Here is a 22,511-nt window from a genome sequence, read left to right as displayed (position 1 = left end):
TAGCTGTCAAGCTGAAGGGCATCAATTGGCCAACCTGCGCGTGATGGCGACAGTGCGCCGAAGCAACCACCAACAAGCAGCAGGGCAGGGTGACACAGGCGGTTCAGATTTTACACGGTCGGGATTTTTTCACCGCAACTTCAGGATGCAGGTAAATTGGTCGTCTTCCGTTTTGCATAAACTTGAGTAAATCAGTGCCTACTACTGCTGCCCACGAGCTGCCCATTTCGTGTGAGTGATTCGGATGCGTTGTGCCGTGTGTGTGTGTGTGTTTTGGCTGGATGTGGTGTGATGCAATCTCGCATTTTCCCATTCGAAGAGGTATCGAGCAAAAAGGGGGAAAAACAAATCACAGCCTCACCTTTCATCCAGCCCACCGGAAGTGTGCGTTTTTGGGGTGGAAAAATCGTACAGCTCTCTTCCGCTATCCGGGACATGTTTTTCAAGCGTTGTGCAAATAGTGCGTGTCGGCCGTGATTTAGAGTAGCCGAGAATGGATGGTTCTGGTGTGGTTGTTCTTACTTTTTTTTTTCGCTCTTTTCCTTTCCATTGATCGGTGTCGGTGTCGCAATGGGCAGTGTGGGATGGGGGAGGAAAACGGCTCCCGTCCGATTGATATCGATTTAATCCCTTGGTTCGGGGCCCTTTGCTCACTATTGTATAAGTAGTTTAGTTTCTAACGATAGTTTCAAAGTCCTACATTGGAAAAGTGTACAAGAACTGGGAAACAAGACTGTCCCGGGAAGAACTCGCATAATACGCTGTAAATTGTCGCAGTAATTCGCTGCACACCTTTCCCTTCGCTCACGCTGTTTACGCCGCACGCGCGCTGTTCTTGCGCTGAGGTTTGCGAAAGCGAAGTACGGCAACGAACGCCGGGAAGAAAGGTGTGACAGTAGGCAGTGTGTGTGTGTGTTTGTGTGTGTGCCTGCGTCTGTGCGTTCTGCGGCTGCTATTCTTTCCACAACACGAATCGGGAGGTGATGCTGTGGTGCGTTTGTCCGAAATGTGCTCCACTGACAGCGCGCGCACTTCTCCGCGTATGTGTGTGTCGGTGTGTGTGCGTGTGGTATGATGGTGTGCGAGCATTTTGCGTGATTTCGGTACCGCGCGAATCTCAGACAGGACAAGCGATGAACAAGAAACGCGGACGAAGAACATCTTGTTTTCCATGTGCAAAAGCATGGAAAGAGTCAAATCTGCCACCATGCGGATTCGTAGCGTGCAGAGAATGGAGAGAATCAGTTAATAATTTATAGGAAAATTCCACAATTGGGTGTATCATACAATTTTGATATAACTCCATATCGCATGTTGTAAATGCTTATTATGAGGTGGTTATTTCCTGCCAAAATAAGGTTATGTTGAGTCCAAAAGCATGATTTTCGCTATTAAAAAAACAAGAACCAATGCTAAGTATGATTACAACATAATCACGATGGCTGCTTCTTTGCGTCACACAAACAAATTGAATGCAAAAGGAGGTGAGGATTTGTTTTTACCCTCCTGCATTACCCGGTCCCTCAAGCATATCGGGACATCACCACCAGTTTGGGTAAATGGCGCATGGTGCTGAATTAAAAATAGTTCTGCCTGCCACCCAGACCGAGGAAAACACACCCCACTATAATCTGTGTTCCCTATGTCAGCGTGTGTGTGTGTGTGTCTGTCTGTGGGTAATTAGTGTTATTATTTTACCACATGACATTTGGTTTAATAATTTTTTTTCATTCATTTTAGTGCCCTTTTTTTCGTTTTGAAAATTCAAGGACAAAATGATGCCACTAGTGCGAACATATCAATCAACCGATTGCCAGTTGGAAAAACTCACGTGCACACACTGCACTTCCTTCCGCTCCACCCGCGTTGTTGTCTTTGGCCCTTCTTGTACCTCCAACGTCCAGATCTAGTTAGCTCGCGAAAAAGCTCAGCTGTCTCCAAAGCTACCGAGAGAGGACTATTGGTCGTATGCACAATTTAATTCACGGACAAAACTTTGTCTTGCTGATTTTGCTCACAGTTCACGTTGCTTTTCGATGGAGCGGATGACGACGAGCATCTCCCAGACACACACACACACTGATCACAGTAAACAGACGCGAGCGCCCGTCATTCTGTAATTCTTGCCAAGTGGATGCGGCGACGGGGGGATGCGTTGTATGCACCGCGTGTGTTTACATGCAACGGCGACGCAGAACGCGCAAGGAAGAGTTTTCGCTCTCGTTCTCTGAAATCGAACATTTTATGCTCTCACCACGACGTAACACACACCGAGTGGTAGAAAAGACGCTTTTCCTTCGGTTGACTCGCTCAGTTGCTAGCACACACGGCAGCAGCTACTAGGATCAAACAGACAGCCAGCCAGCCAGCCAGCCAGCAGCAGCAGCAGACGCACTGTCGTCATCATCCTCCTACTGTGGTGGGTGCGTGAATTATTAGACCGTTGCTTTTGTGGAACAGTGCAAATGGTTGTTTGATAATGTGAAACCCTCAGGACACTGTGGGATTGATTTATGTAATGGGTGAAGAGAAACAATCCTATGGGTACAGGGATTAATGGACCTAACCTAATCGTCATGTTGAATAATAATGTTCAAGTGCGTTTCATGGACATTCGTTGGTAGTATACGCTGAGACTCAGACAAAATGTGATGTTCTAGTGCCGAGAATAGCGTAGGCTACTTTATGTAATTCCTAAGTGGTCCTATATTCACACCGCGTGTATCGGTTTATTGATTGCGTACCGTACCAATCGAAATCGATTTTTAATTTTTGATCCGCAAGTTGGTGTCTGCACGATATTGGTGTGCTGTGTGCAATTTTGGTGCTACACTTGCTCGACGAAGAAAACTGTACGGTTTGATGAAGATTTACCCACCCCACTCCGCCCCCTGTGCTACAGTTGATAATTGATGTAAATTAGGAAATTGGGTTTCACTTCGAAATTCAGCGCGACACAGTGAGCTTTCGCAAAGGATATTACCTATTACACAGTTCTAGCGTTTAGGGTGTGTTTGCCAATTTTCTCCAGTTGTAACCTTTACCTTTGGCGGTCGGGTGGCCGAGGCGATAACGGCGCCGGTCTTCACACGGCAGGACCGGGGTTCAAATCCCATCCAGACCCGCCTCCCCGTACGCAGGGCTGACTACTTTGCTACGGGTAAAATCAAGTCACAGAAAGCCAGAAATGGCAGGCCGAGACCACTCGAGGTTGTAGTGCCAATGAAGAAGAAGAAGAACCTTTACCTTCGCCTACATATTGGGCGAGAGAGTCTCGCGTGTTACAGCGTCGCCGTGGGTTGTGTCTCTTCCGTTCTGCCAGCAAGGCAGCGCAACGGTTCGATGGGGGTGTTATGCAATTTTCCGCCCGTAGCTAGGCGGTCCATATCTCGAAAGCTTGCTTCGCGTTTTCATTCCAGGGCGGATAGAGAAGCGTTTTCCCTGCAGGTATTGGTGAGCACAGACACACACAAACACTAGGAATCCTCCGGATAATCCTTTTGCGTTTAGCTGTGGACAGTAAAAGCATGGAATGTTAGTTTTGGTGGATTAAAGTGGTTTGAAGGGGTTTTTTTCCATTTACTGCAATTCATGATTATAATACCTAAATAACGTTCGTTTATTGTATAAGGAACGAGTTGGCTCAAGAAACCGCCCCGGTTTTATATGCTTGCACGGTGCTTGCAAACTTTATCCTCATCACGCTACTATGGCAACGGACACGGCTGACTAGCTTTGATTTGCGGCTCTTAATATTGCGGCGCACAATCCTTTACCTTCAGTGGCCCAACGTTTCACAAAGTCCCATTGCTTATTTTCTCGTTGCTATGCCGCCTTTGGAGTACGCGTCTCCGTGCTGGTGAACTGATCAGGAAGAAGTGTAGTTTTCATCCGCCATTGCTATGTTAGTAGTGCCACAAGAAATATCTTTTTCTTACGAGTATTTGGGGTGTGAACAGATTTGAATCTTTACTGCCACCGCTGTCGTGCTTCCTGTGTTTTGTAGATGATTTAAGAGGTAAGACCGTTTGTGTATCGCATCATCCGGTTGTGAATTTCCTTCCCATTGCTGGACATTTATTGTGAAATAAAGGACTGCACTACAATGTGGGCAATTGTAGTATTCCACCGTTGTACGGCCACCTGGCATATCTTTCGCTTCCTGCAGAAAGCCCTTGGAATTGACTTTTGTTCTGTGAGCGTAGTTCGTAGCGGTTTTCTGTGCCTAATTTATATTTCATGAAGGCAATAACGCACGACGGCGGAGAACTTGATCGAAACAGAAATGGCACGGCTAAGAGCCACGTGCAGGAGCTTCTGAATCGATTTCCCCAAATTGACCAGCCCGGGGGGAAACGTGGATGACACTCAACAAGGGCCACTTAGAATTCGGTATGAGACGGTTCAATGTGAAAAAGGTTTGATGACGAGAGTGCTTTCCGCTGGAGTGCTTCCGATCGTTAGATTATTGTACTACATGGTCGTGGTCGTCCTGGATAGTTGCTAGGTACAGTATGTTATAGCTTTTTGGAACAAAAATTAGCCCTTTTTCGGAGGGACATAAATTTGGGGACAAGTGGACCCGTCGTCCCTAGACCCGTTGGACGTTTATGTAAAAGAGCAGGTCGTTCGGCGATGGTTTTATTTCCGCAGTCATAAGCAAGCTTGTTAATTCTTAGGCACCTCGGCTACGGCGAAAGCGAGTGAGTTATGTAATTCGCTTCATGATGTTTTCCGGATGTCAGTCGTCAGTCAGTCGTCTAATTGTCGTTTAATGCTATTGAATACTTTGCAATCCAACACATACTAATTCCGGTGCTTTTTCCTTTATTTTTACAGATTTTGGGCTGAACTGCATAAAACCACAGCAAAATAGCAGGCCTAATCGTTTTAGTCATCTGATATCACTGGAATCAGTGTCATTGGAAAGTGATCGGCTTACACAATCCGAGCTCTACTCAAAACACTACAATAGACCGAACATAGAACTCTTCTGGCGTGTGTGTGTTGCAAAGGACGAAGCGCAGCCTGTCGGACAAAGCTTTCACATCGTACCAAAGAAACATCCACGATTGTAACATCCAGCAGAAACAGCAACAGTAAGGCCAACACAACATACACGAAAAAATCACGCATATCCTGGACGGTTAAAAATATCCACCAGAACCAGCAGCAGCATCGTCATTGACTACTTCGATTCGTGGAGTAGTAGCGTGCAAAAGCTTTCGCACACAAGTCAAACCGATCAACACCGCTCGGCTGTCAAGCATTGGCCTTTTTCCTATTGCCATCAAGTAAGTTTTCCACGGGCAGAGTCAACGTACACATCTTCGGTTTCGGCTGACGCGTACCGAGTGCCGGGTAAAGAAAACTTGCGTCCGTAGTGACTGTACTTCTCTGGTGGTGGTGGTGGTTGCAGCAGTGTGCAGTGGGATAAAAGCAGGAGGGGAACCATTAGGCCAGTGTCGGTTGGTTGGTGGTGGTTGTAGTGGTTTTCTGAGCCTAATATGACGCTTGCTGAAATGTACTCTTTCTCGACCAGTAAATCCGGTGCGAGTGCGAACGGTAGCGGCAGTTCGCTAGTTTCGTCGACGACTTCGTCTTCCGGTGGATCTTCGGCAGTGTCGGCTGCATCGGTGGTCGTCGGAGAGGTGCCGGTTTCCTCTACGTCCGCTTCGGCCGCACCGTCCACTGTGCAATCGATGGTTGTTTCGGTGGCAGCAGCTGCTTCGCCGGAGTTGGTTGCCGCTGGGGTAGCAGTGGAGCGAACGGCATCCGGTGTGTCGGCGGTACCAAGTGCGGTCACTTCTACGACGCACGCGAACGCGTCTGCTGGTACGATTTTGCAGCAAACGCCACCAAGCGGTGCTGTATCGGTGTCTCCCCGTTCGGAGCAACTTGTGCCGAAGTTGGTCGGAGGCCCATCGCCGAACAGCAGTAGCAGCGTTTGCAGCAACGGTAGCAGCACCAGCAGCAGCGGCAGCGGCATGTTCCCGGAGGTCTTCAAGCTGGAGGATATGCTGGATTTGGAGAACGTGGGCAATGGGGCGCTGAGCGAGAATGGGAGTACCGGTGGCGACTTCCAGCTCGACAACGGTTCCCTCTCCGATTTGATGGAACAGGATTGCACCCTATGCAAGTAAGTGATAAGTGTGCTTTACTTGAGAGTTGTTTTGCTGTTGCCATTGCTTGAGTCATAATGCTGGATGAAACAAGTCCATGATATGAATAACATTTAATACATCTTTTTCCCTTTTAGGAACAAATTCACTTCACCACGTGTGCTGTCCTGTTTGCATGTGTTTTGCGAAAGCTGTCTCGATAAGCTGCTGAGCGACGGTTCCAGTGACAAGAACCTTGAGGGCGGAATTGGAAATACGATTGTTTGCACCATCTGCAAACAGACCACTCCGATCGGTCCGAAGGGTGCAGCTGGCTTGCATCAGGATTACATTTTGAGCAACGTGCTGGATTTGTCTACGATTGAGCCGGCGCTGCTGGCGTGCACCTCGTGCAAGAGCAAGGAAATGGCCATCTCGCGCTGCAACGACTGTGCCAACTTTCTGTGCGACAGTTGCGAGTATGCGCATCAGCATATGCGCTGCTTCGAGGACCACAAGGTCGTGCAGCTGGAAGATTTGCGCAAGTCGTCGGAAAAGGTGGCCATCCACAAACCGCTCTACTGCTCGGTGCACGCGACGGAAAATTTGAAGTACTACTGCTTCAACTGCTCCACACCGGTCTGCAACGAGTGCCTGATCGGCGAGCACAAAGGGAACGATCACAACTACCATATCATCAGCGAGGCCGAAAAGCCAATGCGGCAGGAGCTGGAGTGCTCGATGCGGGAGGCGAAATCCAAGATCGAGTGCTGCAATCAGGCGACCACCAAGCTGGAATCGTCGCTGCACGACCTGCAGAGCCAGTACGAGACGGCACGCGGGCTTATCAACGAGTCATTCCAGAGCTTTAAGGCGGTGCTCGAACAGTGCCGGGAGAATGCGTTGAAAAATCTGGAAAAGCTGCATTCCGAGCGTGAGTTGAAAATCATGGACATGTACGAGAATGTTGCGAAGTCCGTGGAGAAAATCGAAGTCGCCACCAGGTACGCCCGGAAGGTGCTGGATCAGGCCAATGGGCCGGAACTGTTGAGCCTGAAGAGCATGATCTGCGCCCAGCTGAACCAGGTGATGGGCACCGCGCCGAAGGGGGACGCAAAGTTTTCGATCGAATTCCACAGCAACTACGAGAAGTTTGAACAGCTCGTACCGGACCTGTTTGGCAAATTCCGTACCGAATCATGTCTGCCGGCCAGTATGAACGAAACCACCCCATCACCTACGCTTCCCGGCGTACCGATCATGGTGTCCGATGCGCATCATCAGCCAGCGAGCGGGAGCTGCGGACTGAGTCAGGGTCCGCTGACCGCTTCGGTAACGGCTAGCAGCCCCATTTCGTTGCCCACCTCGATGCAATCCTCGTTCGACGGCGACATTTCGACCCTGGGCACCACTTACATGCTGCCGAACGTTCTGACGCCGGAACCGGTGGCTGGTGCGGGTACGATTTCCGGCGCTTCGAATCCACTCAGTGGCGGCGCACCATCACCGAACGTCGTCGTTGGTGCAGGCCCACCAACCCTGCCCGGACTGTCGAGCATTGCCGAGTATAATCTACACCGGTTGGCAAATCTGGCCGGTGAAACGTCTGCGAACGATATGACCGACTCGATCGTACCGGTTGTCAACAGCAGTCCCGCAACGGGACCGGCCGCAGGCGCAACGCCAAACTTTACGCTCGCCGATCTGATCTCCGGCAATCAGCACGCTATACAGGCGCTCGCCAAATACTCGATGGGCGGTCAGGACATGGCCGGCAACGGTTCGATGCTGACGCCCCATCCCAGCCTGGACAGTGTGCCGATGATGAACGATTTCCCTGGCGTGTTGCCGGGCTCGACATCTTCTATCCTGCCCGTTCCACCGAACATGTCGAATATCGATGGTGCCGGCATGAACGGTGCCGGCGGCGACATGGCTATGAGTCGCTTCCAGCCGTCGGTGTGTGTGAATGGGCGTACGAAGGCCACGCCGATGCAGATTCGTACCAAGTTCGGTTCTCTCGGGCAAACGAAGGGACAGTTCAACTCGCCGCACGGCTTCTGCTTGGGCGTGGACGAGGAAATCGTTGTGGCCGATACGAACAATCATCGCATCGAGATATTCGAAAAGAATGGCACGTTCAAGTTCTCGTTCGGCGTACCGGGCAAGGAGGAGGGTCAACTGTTTTATCCGCGCAAGGTGGCCGTCATGCGCACCAGCGCCAAGTTTGTCGTGTGCGACCGAGGCAACGAGCGTTCGCGGATGCAAATCTTTTCCAAAAACGGCCACTTCATCAAGAAGATCGCTATCAGGTGGGCTAGCGGGGCGGTGTCTTGAGTCATCCCTCCCGATCGGCTTGCTCTTGGTCTCGGGATGTGGTTTCGGAATGGCGCAGCGCTTGATTACTAATTATTGTACGTAACCTTTTGCTGTTTTAGATACATTGACATTGTGGCTGGATTGGCGGTTACGAACAAGGGATTGATTGTAGCGGTGGACAGTGTCTCGCCGACCGTGTTCATCATATGCGAGGACGGCAATCTGATACACTGGTTCGACTGTAGCGACTTCATGCGCGAACCTTCCGATATCGCTATAAATGGTGCGTATTTGCCGGTTTTTTGGTGTATTATTTAAAGTTTTGTTTTCATTTGTTTATTATGGCGGTCCGATATGCCGTACTGTCATCTGTTTAATCATAATGTTGTACCACTGTTTTGTTCCATTATCGCAGGAACGGATTTTTTCGTGTGCGATTTCAAGGGACACTGCGTGGCTGTATTCGGAGAAGATGGCACGTTCAAGTATCGTATCGGCAGTGAAAAAATTACCTGCTTTCCGAACGGTATCGATATATCTGATGCTGGTGATGTGCTCATCGGCGATTCACATGGTAACCGCTTCCATGTGGCCTGCTATTCGAAGGATGGACATTTGCAGTCGGAGTTTGAATGTCCGTATGTTAAGGTAAGACGATGGATAGTTCTTTGTTTTATACCTAAATTTTGTTATGGTTTCTGTACCTCATGTGACGCTTTTTTGCCTTACTGAAGGACGATCCACATATTGCCACTATTAAACTCTGCCGTGCAAGGTTCCGAGCGTGCGGCCGCCTACTTGTCGCCTCGGTTCTCGTAGTGCCGAACGTTCAAATTGTAGTGTGTTGATGCATTTCTCCCATTGCAGGTATCCCGTTGCTGTGGACTGAAAATCACCTCGGAAGGATATGTGGTAACTTTAGCCAAAAATAATCATCATGTCCTTGTCCTGAACACACTCTACATTCAGTGATCAATAGCGGGCGCGAGAATTTTAAAGCCTAATTATTAAGGCACATCCTGCACACTCCTTTTCTCTCCCACCAACGTTGATCCTGGTGCACGTTAGTCCTTCGCTTGCACACGTGCGTGAGTATTCTAGCTATGATTTCTTATGACATTCATCATCTCTCGTCGCGCATCTATCAATGAGTGTAAAAGCGGTGTGTTGAACAAGTTCGACGTTCGTACGACACATACCAACAGCGATGGGACACACAAGCCATCCAAGTCCTCCACCAGCAAACTGTTTACGAGATAGAGAGAAAAAAACGAGATAGATTCATCGAGCTTTCGGGGCATGATTTTTGTGTCGCGTTATTGCTTATAGTACGTTGTCGAACAAGCGATTGATTCGCGCGATTAGGAGCAAACTAATTACCAATTAACCAGAATTATGCTCCCCCCCCTCCAATATGCAACAAAAGCAAGTGCTTTTCTTCGTTCAACCGATGAATGGATGATATTATTAATTTTGTAGATGGGGTAGCAAGCAAGGTAGCAAGGATTATCATTATTTTAATTGTTTGTGTTCACCGTAGGTAACGTTTTGCACGATTGCGCAATCGATCTATTATATTATTCGATATTTATTATTTGAAGATGACAAACAATACATGATCTCTGTTTTTGTGTTTTACATCTACGTAGTGAGACATTCGGTAAAAGCCAGGCCATTAGCAGTTTTAATAGCCGCGCGTATTTGGTGAAACGAACGCGTACTACTACTGTGGGGTTTCCTAAGATTATAAGAACCGCCTCAACTATATCTATATTTACAGCGTGAACTATGTGTAGCAGAACAGAATATTATGGCCCCGGCATAGGTCGGATGTAGTGTGCACCGTTGGTTTCGGTGACGACCATCCAACAAAAAAAAACACAACGAGCGTGCATTATTACACCCCAACAAAAAAACAAACAATAGTTCGCGGTTTTATGCGTCCAAAAAGTATATCTCTACATCTTATTAACCATACCGGTACAAAAGGAATTACACTTTTGGGGCAAGTCCACCAGCGCATTCATACAGCGGCATTGCTGTTGTAAATAGTACTGAAGTCTTTTTCACCTGTCTTGGTATTTTATCTCAGATTCGACTTAATGCAATCCTTTGCGGGACACATACACATGCGAAAGCAAGGCGCAGGGAGACAAAACTGTTTCCAACACCGTAGCAAAACGAAAATGGTAAATCAGGATTGTAAATTTAAAGCATGTTCAACATGCCATAAGAACCCCACAAAGGGTGGACCCGATAAAGGGCATGGTGGTTGCGAAATGCGAAGCTCGGATAACAGGACAGATGAGCGGGATTTTCAAAGTATTGGAAAAGTCAAATGTGTTACTATCGATATATATATATTTTTTGAATGAAAAATTACAAACCACAACACATACGGATGGAAACGAAAACAAGCGCTAATCAAGACGAATGTGCGCAAGAGAGTGAGAGAATCGAGAAATTGAATTGCTAACATCTTTTTTACACTATTTGGCCCAACAGTCTAAGCAGCAATACAATTTTCCCGATTGCCGGTTAGTAAAAACAAAACAAAAACATTTTAATCAGACGGTGGCGCACTGCACTGCACTACAAAGTGTCCGGCAGGAGAGAAACGGGGGGTATCCCAGCACGGCTTTACGAAGCGAGAATATCGTTCCTCCTTTATTTTAGTATTTACTGTTTTAACAAACCGTGAACCGATTACGTTGTTGGCAGATATTTTTGTCCCCCTAATTTTTCCTGATCCAAGTTCCATGTTTTTTTATTTTCGTCTAGTTTACATACATTGCCTTTGCAATAATGTTAAGATTTAAGGTATGGCGTTGTTTTATCGTCATTAGGTTAGGTTAAGAAAAACACCACTCACCTTTTGTTTTTATTGCATCCGGGGATGTTTTTTTTGTTGTTTATTGATACAGAAAGACATTTTTGTGATTTTTTTTGCGTAGTTCGGTAATGATTTTTATTTGCTGTGCTCGAAACCGATAGAGTCGCGCTCGATTGATCGTTCGAACACCACAGCAGGTCCACCAGTAAACAATGTATTTCTCTATTCGATAGATTTTTTCTTTTTGTTCCCACCAAACCCTAACCGCAAATCGAGACTAAAAACACCTGTCTGTGAAATTGTATCCGGTCTCTATGGTTTGAGTTTTTAAACTTGCTAGCAGTATTTATTTGTAACTTTTTTTTAAACCGTGTATTGCTTTGTTGTTGTTGCAAGCGGTGGTGAAGGTTCTACGCTTCTCACTGTGAATGATTGATAATATTTACCTTTATGTAGGTATATAGTAAGTCATTCAAAGAGAACCATTTGTCTTGCTGTGGAAAGCGTGGAGAAGCCTGTATCGCCCGTACAAAGGCTCAACTGACAATTCAACGCAACAACTATATTTGATACATTTTTTTTAAATGATAGTCTCTATTCCTTTAGCACTTTTCGGATGTCTCTTGGTTTAACGATAGATTAAGCTTATTCTGTTGATCAACTGGCTTTAAGCTTTGCTTTCCCCTCTAGCGTGTCATGGATAGATCAACGTTTTTCGCGATTTTAAATTCATCATGTTGGTAACCGTTTTGGGAAGTATTGCCCCGGTACCTCATTTTCGAGCAGCAATGTCTTCGTTCATTGCTTGCCTTTTATTGCGTGAGAACGCGAGCAAAATGGCACACCTCTTGCTGAACGTGTGCTGGCGGCGGACGTTCATCTATGTAACGGATCGCCCCCCTTTAAAGCAAACTTCAAAATTTTATGCAAATTTGTAATTTAGGATAGATTTAGGACGGATCGATCATCAGGTTGTAAACAGTCTGAAGCAGACAAATTTTATAATTTATATGAATTTATATTTATGCAGACTTTACTGGCGTATATTCTATAGGGGTAGAAGCGCACAGGATTCAATTTTGGATAAAATTATTTAATACTTTTACATAAGGGAACCAAACTTTAAAATTTTGACACATTGTTCTATTTTTGTTTCCTTTCTTCCTGCGAATCTCGCTTTAAAATTATATTTACGCATTTTTTAAGCTAAGTTTTTATGCCTTTTTACATGTGAGTTTTTCTGTGTTGCAATCGAATCTCGAAGAGGGTATTTTTTGTGTTCAATGTTGCTAAACAAAAAAATCGAAACGAAGTCCATTATCTCGTCCCAAACATCGAAGCGATGTTGGAAAGCAATATTTAGATGCCATATTTTAATTTTGTTTGTTTGTTTTTCTTTCTTCACGCCGGGCAGTAGTGTGAGCACAGCAGATTTTAGTTGTTTCGTTTTGAAAGTATGTTGTGTTACGGTTATTGGTTTCACACCGATTGTTTCACTAAATTTACTCAATGTTCGTCACAATTATTTCCATTCGGTAACGCTTGCTCAGTTTGAGATTGTTCGAGGATATTTATTGAGCCACACGTTTGTGTGTGCAGTTTTGCAGTGTTTCCGGTGAATGGATATTATTAAGCATGTTTAAAAACAAAACCTACCGTTCAAAAGACATGTTGTATTGGCTAAACAGTGTAGCAAAAAACCCAAAAAAGGCAATTAAACGTTATCGTACATTTTATATAGATAGCCAACAATGAATTCAATGGCTTCCGGTAACAATCTAGAAAAGCATTTTTCAAGACTTTAAACAAAAGAAAACAAAAGTTTACCTAAAAAAATAGCGATTGAGAGAAGGGAAATGGCACACGATTGCAAAAAGAAATAAGTGTAAAACAAAATCCCCCCCCCTCCCCATTTTTCCAATAAGGTATAGAAAAAATCGAATCCAAAGCAAAATATTTTATAATTGAAACAAAATATTTTTTGCCTTACATTTTACATTTATACATCTATTAATAGAAATATGGCAACGATTTTAGAACTGGCCGAACGCGGTGGACGGCCATCTTAGAGCGTTCTAAGTTATTTGTAGCGGATGGCAGAAGGGGAAAATGCGATTCCGAAAATGTACTACCACTACCCGCACACTATACCGTACGATACTATCAAATGGCAGTAAGATATTTTAAATTTTACTTTATTGAAATGATGGAAGAAAAAGGCGGTACAGATAACGTTTAAGGCGTTTCGTTTTTGTTTTGCTAAAAAATAGATATTACAACATGAAGCATTTTCTGTTAAAGTCCAGTCCATATTCAAGTCCAGATTCATGGCTAAGGTAGAATGAATCGATAGCAAAACCAGGCAAGGAAATTAGAACTCCGATAGGAAAAGAATTATTCATAATCAAGTAAACTAATATAGGAACGTTCACACATCCCACGGATACACTAGAACTAAAAGCGCGTTTAAAGTTCCTTCTCAAATCAATAAACTGATCGTTCTATGTGTGTGTGTGTGATTCTAAGAAAAAAAATACGAAAAAGAAATATATTTTCTCACAATCAAAGAATCATCCTGCTGTGCGAGCCGGGTGTTTCTTCTGTGACGGTCTTACTTTCCGTGGAACCCGTGGAGAAATCTTTTCAACAATCACCGATGGCGGTGGTGTTGTACACTCTGCAGTACTAAAGCAGTTCCTTAGCAGTTTTTTTGCAGTTATAGTTATATAGATTTAGTGTAGGGTTTTACGGCACAAAAACAAAAACAAACAAAAGCTGAAATTTGATACGCTTTTACAGTTATGAATTAAACACGCTTTTGTTTTTACGCTTAGCCGGTTTGTTTTATTCAGATTAGATTAGCATGATTGACTACCACCACCTTCCTAGAATAATGAATTTTATTGGTCAGCTTATTTTAGTTGTTTTATTTTTTATTTTTTCAAATAACTTTGTGTGTGTTTTTTTTTATTGAATTGTAACAAGATTTTTTCTGTATCATTAAATGAAACAAAAAACACTAGGGAGAATGTATTTATAAACGTATTCTTCAGCCTTCGTTTCGTGGATTAGGCATCCTTTATTTGTTGCAGTACAGCAGGGAAAGTGATCAATTAAAGTTATATCTCTACACTTTCAGCTGATACACGTGATAAGCTGTTTCAAACAGGTTTCTTTAATCAGGAACAAAGTTTTCAAAAATAATTTACGGTAGGGTACTTTTTTTCTTAAAGAACTTTAGTGAAACAGTAGAAGAAAAAAACAAAACACAATTTGGCATCGAAAACCTCGATTTGTGTTTCCAACCGTTGATTCACCAACCGTTCTATGTGCAGCTGTAGAGCAAACATGTATAGAGCAGGCATACAAAAAAACACATATCAACAAATTGCAAAATCCATTATATAAAGTCAATTTTAAATGAAAATATAACTACAAGTAATTTGCCAAAACTGGATGTGGAGGGGGGCAAGTATATTGGACTTGAACAAAACAAAATCACTCACGCAAATTTAATCAGTTTTCACTTGTTCAGTTGAGCTTCTACTTCAATCAAATTCATAATGGTGTGTTTTTCTTTAGCAAAACAAAAAATCGCGCCAAACCTTGCTCAGAGCGCGCGCCGCCAGATATTAGACGAGATTATAGTTGGATAGCGCAAGATAACAAATCGTAAAATATTTTTGTGAGCACACCCTGCCATTTGGTGGTCTGAAATCTGACATCCCGACACGGTGTGTACCACGGTACGGTGTTTTAAGGAAAGCAGCAACAGATAGAGACTAATTTAACCAAGTTAGTAAACTAAAAATAATCATGCAACATAGTGCCATCAGTAGTAAAGAGGAAAACGAAAAACAAAAACAAAAAACAACATATTTTATTGCGTTAAAAATTCCTTTTGGAATAGTGTTACTTTCCTTTATCGCAATAACCGTTTTTTTTGCGTGTAACGATGAAAGCGTTCTATGAATGAAAATTAATGTGACACTTCGATACACACGATAGTTTCAAGATAAGATTTTGAAAAACAAACCTCCTTGCAGCAAACAAAACACAGGAAACGTCCGTCACAACAGAGGTAGCGTGCGGACACGAACGACAACCAATGTCGAAAACTTTAGATTTTTATTATTTGTTTCTCGTCACCGTCACACTTTTGTTGCCGCAAAACGGAGGTGTAACCGAAAGCAAGGAAGCTCTATCGATGGTTGTAGAAATGTTTCTTGTTTGAACCAATTTTGCCCGCAGTAGATATTAAGCTTTTTTACGTATTTACATAAAATATATATAGAGAATAGCAAAAAACGGGGGAAAAAAACAACAAAAAGGTGTGCAACAAAGGTTGATGCAAAGTCATGGTCATAAAATCCATTCGGGGGTACATACATACATATTTTATCTTTGCACACTGGAAAGCAAAATACACCGGAGCAAAACTGGACAAGAATGCCCCAATTTTAAACAGAGCAGGAGAAGCCTTTTAAATCACACACGGTTTTGTACTCTATTTAACAAAACAGTTTTTAGTCGAGCTGTGTTGTAGCACACGTTTCCTTCCTTCCTTTTCATATTGTATAACAGAGATAAATGGAAACAAAAGATACACAAAAACGCATTAAAGAAATTATGGAATGAATCAAGCAGATACCAGTTTCATTATGTCCAAAATAGTCTCAATCACTTTTTGGAAAATTTGTTCCCATTTACACAAATTTCCACCAAAATGTCAGTAGAAATTTCCACCTTTTTTTACTGCGTATGTTGGAAGGGACACGAGTTTACGGAAAAAACAGTGCTTTAGTTTGAAATGGCGAAAGTATGAGCGTCGTTTTTGTTATACTACAAACAAATTCTATATACATATACTCTACAACAGTTCATTGGCATATCTGCTACGGTCCTGTTTGGCCTAACACACAACAGAGCTGAATTAAAGTCTAAGGAAGTCACCATGCTTACGTTGGTCTTGGAAAGCAAACGGTTAAGAAAATTGTGTTTAATTTCAACACAGAATCAAAATTTTCTTCCATTGCACTTGCATTACTTTAGCGTACATAGAAAGGGCAATACTTCAAACTAATGGCCAGCTAAACTTTTTTATATTTATTCGGCTTCGGTCCTCGCCGTCGTCGAGTTTTCTTCTGCAGTCAATATGCAAATCTCTTGTCCAACTAATCCACACGAGACACGTATTTCAATAATTTTCTCATATTCCTCATACAACAATTAAAAAAAACGGGAACGTATTGTTCGGAACTGAATGCAATCTTTTAGACCTAGTAATCAACACCTTTACACAATTAATTACCACACACACCCGCAAACCCACACACCCTTTTCAAACACAAAGCATACTTCTAAAACACTATATGTCGAAACACAACAAAAAATCATGATGAAACCAGGGAGTCCTACTATACATGTGTATTACGGTGAATACACATTACAATTTGTAAAGTACAGTTCTAGCTTTAAAAAAAACTTAAAATCCAACAGCGAGTCTGCAGAATTTTCTATTTTTGTAGATCGATATTGTGTATATGAATTCAAAACAATATATATACAAAGATACACTTGCGTTACATCTAAACATATATACTCCTTAATCGACAACAACAAAAAAAGTAACAACCTACAGAAAGTTATCGTCCCCCAAAACGAGAGAGAGAGAGAGAAGACCGGTGTGTGAGGTCAATAGCCATTTGAGCAGCAACAAAGCGTACCGAATCTATGTGCGGAAATGCAGCCGAAAACTAAAACCCAATGTTCACAATAATATATTTGAGATCAATTTGATAATAATATAAATTATACGCAATTAAAATACAAAAAAACGCTCACGGTTATACAACTTTCAAACTGAAAAAAAAAACAAGTACGATACAGTTAAAGGCAGGAAATGGAAGGAAAGATTAATCTCTCGCATGTATCCGGCCCTTCGACTGCTAAGGAACGGCACCGAAAGTAAGAACTATCGGATTTTGAAACAATACAATCACCTATAACCTTTTTTTAAAACTAACTGATAACTCTTCTTCTCACATCTTCAACCATCTCCCAATCACCAAAAATGCAAAAGAGAACAAAAAAAAAACAAACGAATAAAATAATAGTGCACCCAGGTACGGTGGGAGGGTAAGGTGGTGTGGTACGTACAAAGAAGGAAAACAAAAGGAAACGTCTAAAGTTACATATAAAAGTAATCCTACTTATATGCACTTGTATAAAATATTTATATGGAAACAAACCAGCAAACAAAAATAGTAGACAAATATTTAAATCAATTCTAACGATGTACTCTTCAAGTTCACATTCTACGTTTTCTGCAAACATACACCTAACACACAATAATACATGAAACTTTTAACACTCTTGCAAATGGAAGAAAATGGAAAAGATATGACAACAACAGGAAGCAAGGCAGGACTTGTGGTGTTTTAAATTTGAAGAAACAAACAAAAAAAAAAGCTATTTACATGCCTACTATACCATGTTAATACGAATTTTAGAAATCTTCTTATGTATACAAGCCAGAAGCCCAAGTAAACCGGGAAGGATATGAAATAGAGAGGGGAGAATGAAGAGTAGAGTAGACTGTGTTCTAATGAATTACATCACAGAACCCAATGTTCCGGTGGTAGAGGCGACAACGGCACCGGTCTTCATTCGACAGGACTGGGGTTCAAATCCCATCCGGACCCGTTCCCCCGTAGTGAACGGTATCAATAAGCCAGAAATGGCAGGCATGAGCGGACGCTAGGCCAAGATGTGACAGAATGAGAACCCAATGTCCAGCTCCAAAAGCAAACAGCTACCACAGCTACCGGGCTCCTTCCCCGGCATTATAGCGTTTTTTGTGTCCAGTATGTAGAGATGCATTTGACCACCCGGTACCCGGCCCGCCCGCCTATGAAGTGAGGGCCGCAATGGAAAAGTTTATCTTATTTACTCAGAGGCAAATATTTAAAACGCAAGCACGTATAAGTGAAATAGTCAAAAACCATCTCTTGCCTAATAGTTTTCATATTTAGCATTATTATGGACCGTGGAAGAGAGTACGTTCTTGTAAGGGGAGGAGCATATTGCGAGCCGAAGCGTAACTATTATTACTGCTCGCTCACAACGCGCCACAAGCGAAACAGTCAAAGGAAGGTGTTCCTAACACGTACGCCAGCGAAGCAGAGCGTGGTGAGGCGGGTTATTGAACGGTAAATGTGCCATGCCACAGGAGAAGCGAAGCGTGTGTGTGTGTGTGCGTGTGAGTGTGTGTTTTGTCTGTATGCATTAGGATAATAATCAATTTTTTTGCGAAGGAAATTAGTGTTTCAAAGAAAAAAAATTTTTTTTTCCTCCGTACTTTCGATAGGCCTAACAAATTCACTATCTGTTACATTGTCCACCACTCCCAAAAAACGAAAAAAAAAATCGCGTTAGAAGGAAGTTCACTTTAGAAGTTGATTTACACCAATTATAATTTTGTAGCTAGCAGCAATTCCTTTTTTTTTGGGGGGTTTGGGGGAGGTCTGTCAACGATAATTAACTTCTTAAGCACCCGTTTTCCCACTTTTACCGTTTTTTGGCCGTTCGCATAGAATAGTAGAACACGATAGATTGAGCCAACCAGTAGCAAAAAGGGAAACAGTTGTGAGCAAGTTTCGTAGGCAAAAAAAAAAAATCTGCTAAACGAGACAACTTAACAGGATACGGTTTTTGTTTTAAATTGTAGGTTTTCTTTTAACTTTATACATAGTTTTTCCCCCGTTTTTGTGTATCCTCAAGTCGAGATTGTGTTTTGTTTTGAGATGACAATAGTTACAAAACTTTACTATCATTTTTAACTATTTGATGTAGTGCCTTTTGCACGGTTTAGTGTTAATATATACTTTTTTGTTCGCTTTTACACACGAAATGTACATAAAATTTATATAGAAATATATTATATACATACAAATTATACAAAACAGGAATTTACAAAAGGACGAAAATAAAGTTTTACAGTTTTATTTACCTTGCCACGCTGGTTTCTTTTTTTTATTTGTGTTTTTCATTTCTTTTTGGGTTTTTTGCTTGCATGTTCGGTGGCGAGCGCGCGCCTGGTATCCGTTTTGCTAGGCGTACATAAATATATTTTTGTTTCGTCGTGGATTGGTGGCCCGTTTATCTTGGCGATTTAATGCTCCATAGGTATATATATATATATATATATATATATATATATATATATATATATATATATATATATATATATATATATATATATATATATATATAGTACACCGTTGCGCTTCAGGTTTTTTGGAATGGCGTAAATTTTTGATTTAGTTTTGTACGAATAAAAAAAATGCCTCACATTTGATGTCTTCCTAGTCCCTTTGATGACCTTAGCCCGTAGAGTTTCTTATTTATGGTTTTAAATTAAACAATAACAAGCAAAAAAAAAAAAAGTATACACACAGCGAGAGTGAACGAAGTGAAGATCATTTTACCATTTAAAGAACGCACACAAAAAAAAATGCAAGCTCAGCCAACCTTTTCCCGCTAATAGGCGAAAAAATAAATCCTCCGCACGGGGTATCGTTATTTTTACATAAAAGAAAAAAATAAGAAACACAAAATCTCGAACGTTTTGTGCAACAGTTGTTTTGTCTCCAACGAATAACAATTAAAGGACATTTAAAAAGAAAAATCACATTTATCGAATCAAATTACGCGGAGGCGGAAGCATGCTGCACATGGACAAACCGTTCCGAGATATGTATCTCCGCAGTGCTTTCCAGACAGACACCATTTTGATGTAAAGTGCACCGTTTGGTAGTTGAATGGGTTTTTTTTTAGATTGATCATGATGCACCCAGAAAGCAGAGTGGAGTCGCAGAAGACATGTTGGAAAAAATTAGGAGAAAAAATGCGTTTATTTACTTTCTTCTTATTTCACGGTTGTTTTTACTATTTACATTAAACCGCGATAAAAAAAGGATATTTGGCTGCTATCAGTTACGGCACCTTCAGCTAAACGAGAGCCGGCGAGACGCGCTAGGAAAGGGTTAGAAAAGACAATATAATAAATGTATAAGTTTGAAACATGAAAGGTGGTGGTCTACTGAAGCCCATAGTTAGCTTTCATTTTATAAGCAAAAGAGAGAGAGAGAGAGAGAGAGAGAGAGAGAGAGAGAGAGAGAGAAAAAAAAAGTAAACCGACCTTACGAACTCCTTAAGAATCGTTTACGTTCTCAAACACGTACGAGGAGCCATACACAGCAAAATAGGCGTTTATATTCTTCAAAAATATACATCAAAATAGTAAGCGTTATAGAAGGGGACACATAAACTTCTTTAGTGAAATGTAGAGAGGGTAAATGCACAGCAACAGCGTAAACAGATGCAGTTCCGGCAGCCATTTTGAAAGTGTCCGGTGTGAGGTGAAGCACTCAGCTGCAAACTACCTATGTATGTTTTTTGTCCGATAATTAAGCAAAACCTAACCATGATTCCTACCAACAGTCAGTCGTTGAGTTTGGCAGCTTCACTTTGCGCGCTGTATCGGATATAGTACTTTTACATATTTAGCTCGCGTAACACAAGGAATGCAAAAGCAACCAACGCTACAGATCGTTCCATCTCCAGAGAGCAGAGAAAAATTAAATTATACCTTATACATATATACATATACATATACAAACACATACATGCGTACAGATATATATGTGAGTTGTATGGTAATATATATATATATATATATATACTCATGCATATATGCATTTAGATATACTTATACGTATGGTAAAAGGCAAACGGGGTAGCCGACATATGGACAACTGAATTTTTAAACATAGTTTAATCGAAATTAAAAAAAAAAATCTTTGAAGTTATACCTCTTGTAGTTCTTTTCGGTAAGAAACACACAGCAAAATTAATAAACACACTCATATTTATCCTATAACGAATTGCTGCTGCTGATGCTGCTGCTGCAGCACGGCAGTACACGGAACAGAAGAGAGAACCCGAGACAAACCGAGAGAGACACCTAAGTGGGTGCCTAATTCTTCCAACAGTGTGTTTGTGAGTGTGTTAGTAATGGTGGCGCTGAGTAGATTGGCAGCGGGGATGCATTACATCCCCCAGTTGCAGTGTAGCGAGGCGTAAAGACATGGTTTGAATTACTAACGTTTATCTACTGTCATACCCAGTCTCAATCTTCACCTATACGCTTGCTGTTAATGGCTTGTTAATGAAACTGTGTCCATTGGTCGTATGAAGCCACAAAAAAAAAAAAAACGGGCATTGTTGATAGGCCCCAACGATTACATATATCAACCTACACCTTGTCGAACGTTTCGAGTGAGCTCTGTAGTAAGAATTTCTGGCAATGGGCATTAGCGTGGCACGATTGCAAATATGCGTCACCGCGTACAACTGTCAACAGTGATGCGCATTCGACTTAATGCTGATTGTGCTGAAGAAAAACAAAACAAAAGGAAACAAAGAATGAAAATGCAAGCCGAAAGGAAAGTGAACGAGTGTGGAACGATCTTCAACTTCAAACCAAGAAAAAATGTTTTTTATAGTGCATCTTTATTCTCCCTCCTTGCGTTTTACACCATAAAAGAATAATTCAATTATTTTCTCAAACAATATTTATACACACACACGCATAAGAACATATATATGTATATGTATATATATAGTATGCCTTGTCTTTTTTATATACACATATTTATTATACACAAAATCTATATATATATATATATTAAATATATACATATACAAGTACGTGCTAGCAAAGAAGAAGAGGATGGAAGGATTACAAAACACGAAGCAGCAAACTTTTAAAAACCCAAATTTTGCGGGAAAAGATAGTAAACAAAAGCAAAACCAAAAAATGCTAAAGAAAGCTGAGAACTATTTTATGGTTAGTTATGTTAGCTTTCTTTTATTTCTGTATGGAGCAAACGAAATGATCAATGGATGGAAGTTGTTGTTACGAAAGAAGCACAAGAACTTTATTTCTTCACGTCAAAAGGATGGTGCAAAAGTTGATTGAGGAAAAAAAAAAACAAGCGCAAAATTAGTTTATTTATAGGAAGAAAATTGAACAAGTGTTTGAAAATGCAACGTAGTACAAGATTTATGTTTGGCCGTTCGGATGGAGGCGCCTGGTACTTCATATTTTACCAGTATTTTTGCCGTTAGAGAAATCGATTTTAACCAGTAACGATGTGTTTCATTTAAAGATTAAATAATTCGTTTGTCGATGT

General features: G+C 42.0%; 1 protein-coding gene across 4 annotated transcripts; it reads left to right on the top strand.

Annotated features, from left to right (window-relative positions):
• The first annotated feature begins 9 nt into the window (after positions 1-9).
• LOC118502838 (brain tumor protein) lies at positions 10-18,931 on the top strand. Of its 4 annotated transcripts, XM_036035520.1 has the most exons (7): positions 10-151; positions 4,840-5,294; positions 5,543-6,139; positions 6,260-8,413; positions 8,540-8,703; positions 8,836-9,068; positions 9,288-17,640. In XM_036035520.1, the coding sequence occupies exons 3-7, from the start codon at positions 5,703-5,705 to the stop codon at positions 9,390-9,392; spliced, it is 3,093 nt and encodes a 1,030-aa protein (XP_035891413.1). In that variant the 5' UTR covers positions 10-151; positions 4,840-5,294; positions 5,543-5,702; the 3' UTR covers positions 9,393-17,640. The 4 variants fall into 4 exon arrangements, with proteins under 4 accessions (XP_035891413.1, XP_035891409.1, XP_035891411.1 ...); XM_036035516.1 differs by having other exon boundaries at positions 4,840-6,139; XM_036035518.1 differs by having other exon boundaries at positions 101-231; positions 4,840-6,139.
• The last annotated feature ends 3,580 nt before the right edge of the window (positions 18,932-22,511 follow it).

This window comes from Anopheles stephensi, chromosome 2 (genome assembly GCF_013141755.1).
Source record: "Anopheles stephensi strain Indian chromosome 2, UCI_ANSTEP_V1.0, whole genome shotgun sequence".
NCBI classification, from domain to species: Eukaryota; Metazoa; Arthropoda; class Insecta; order Diptera; family Culicidae; genus Anopheles; species Anopheles stephensi.
The sequence above is the reverse complement of the archived record's forward strand: the minus strand, read 5'-3'. Positions and strand labels throughout refer to the sequence as shown.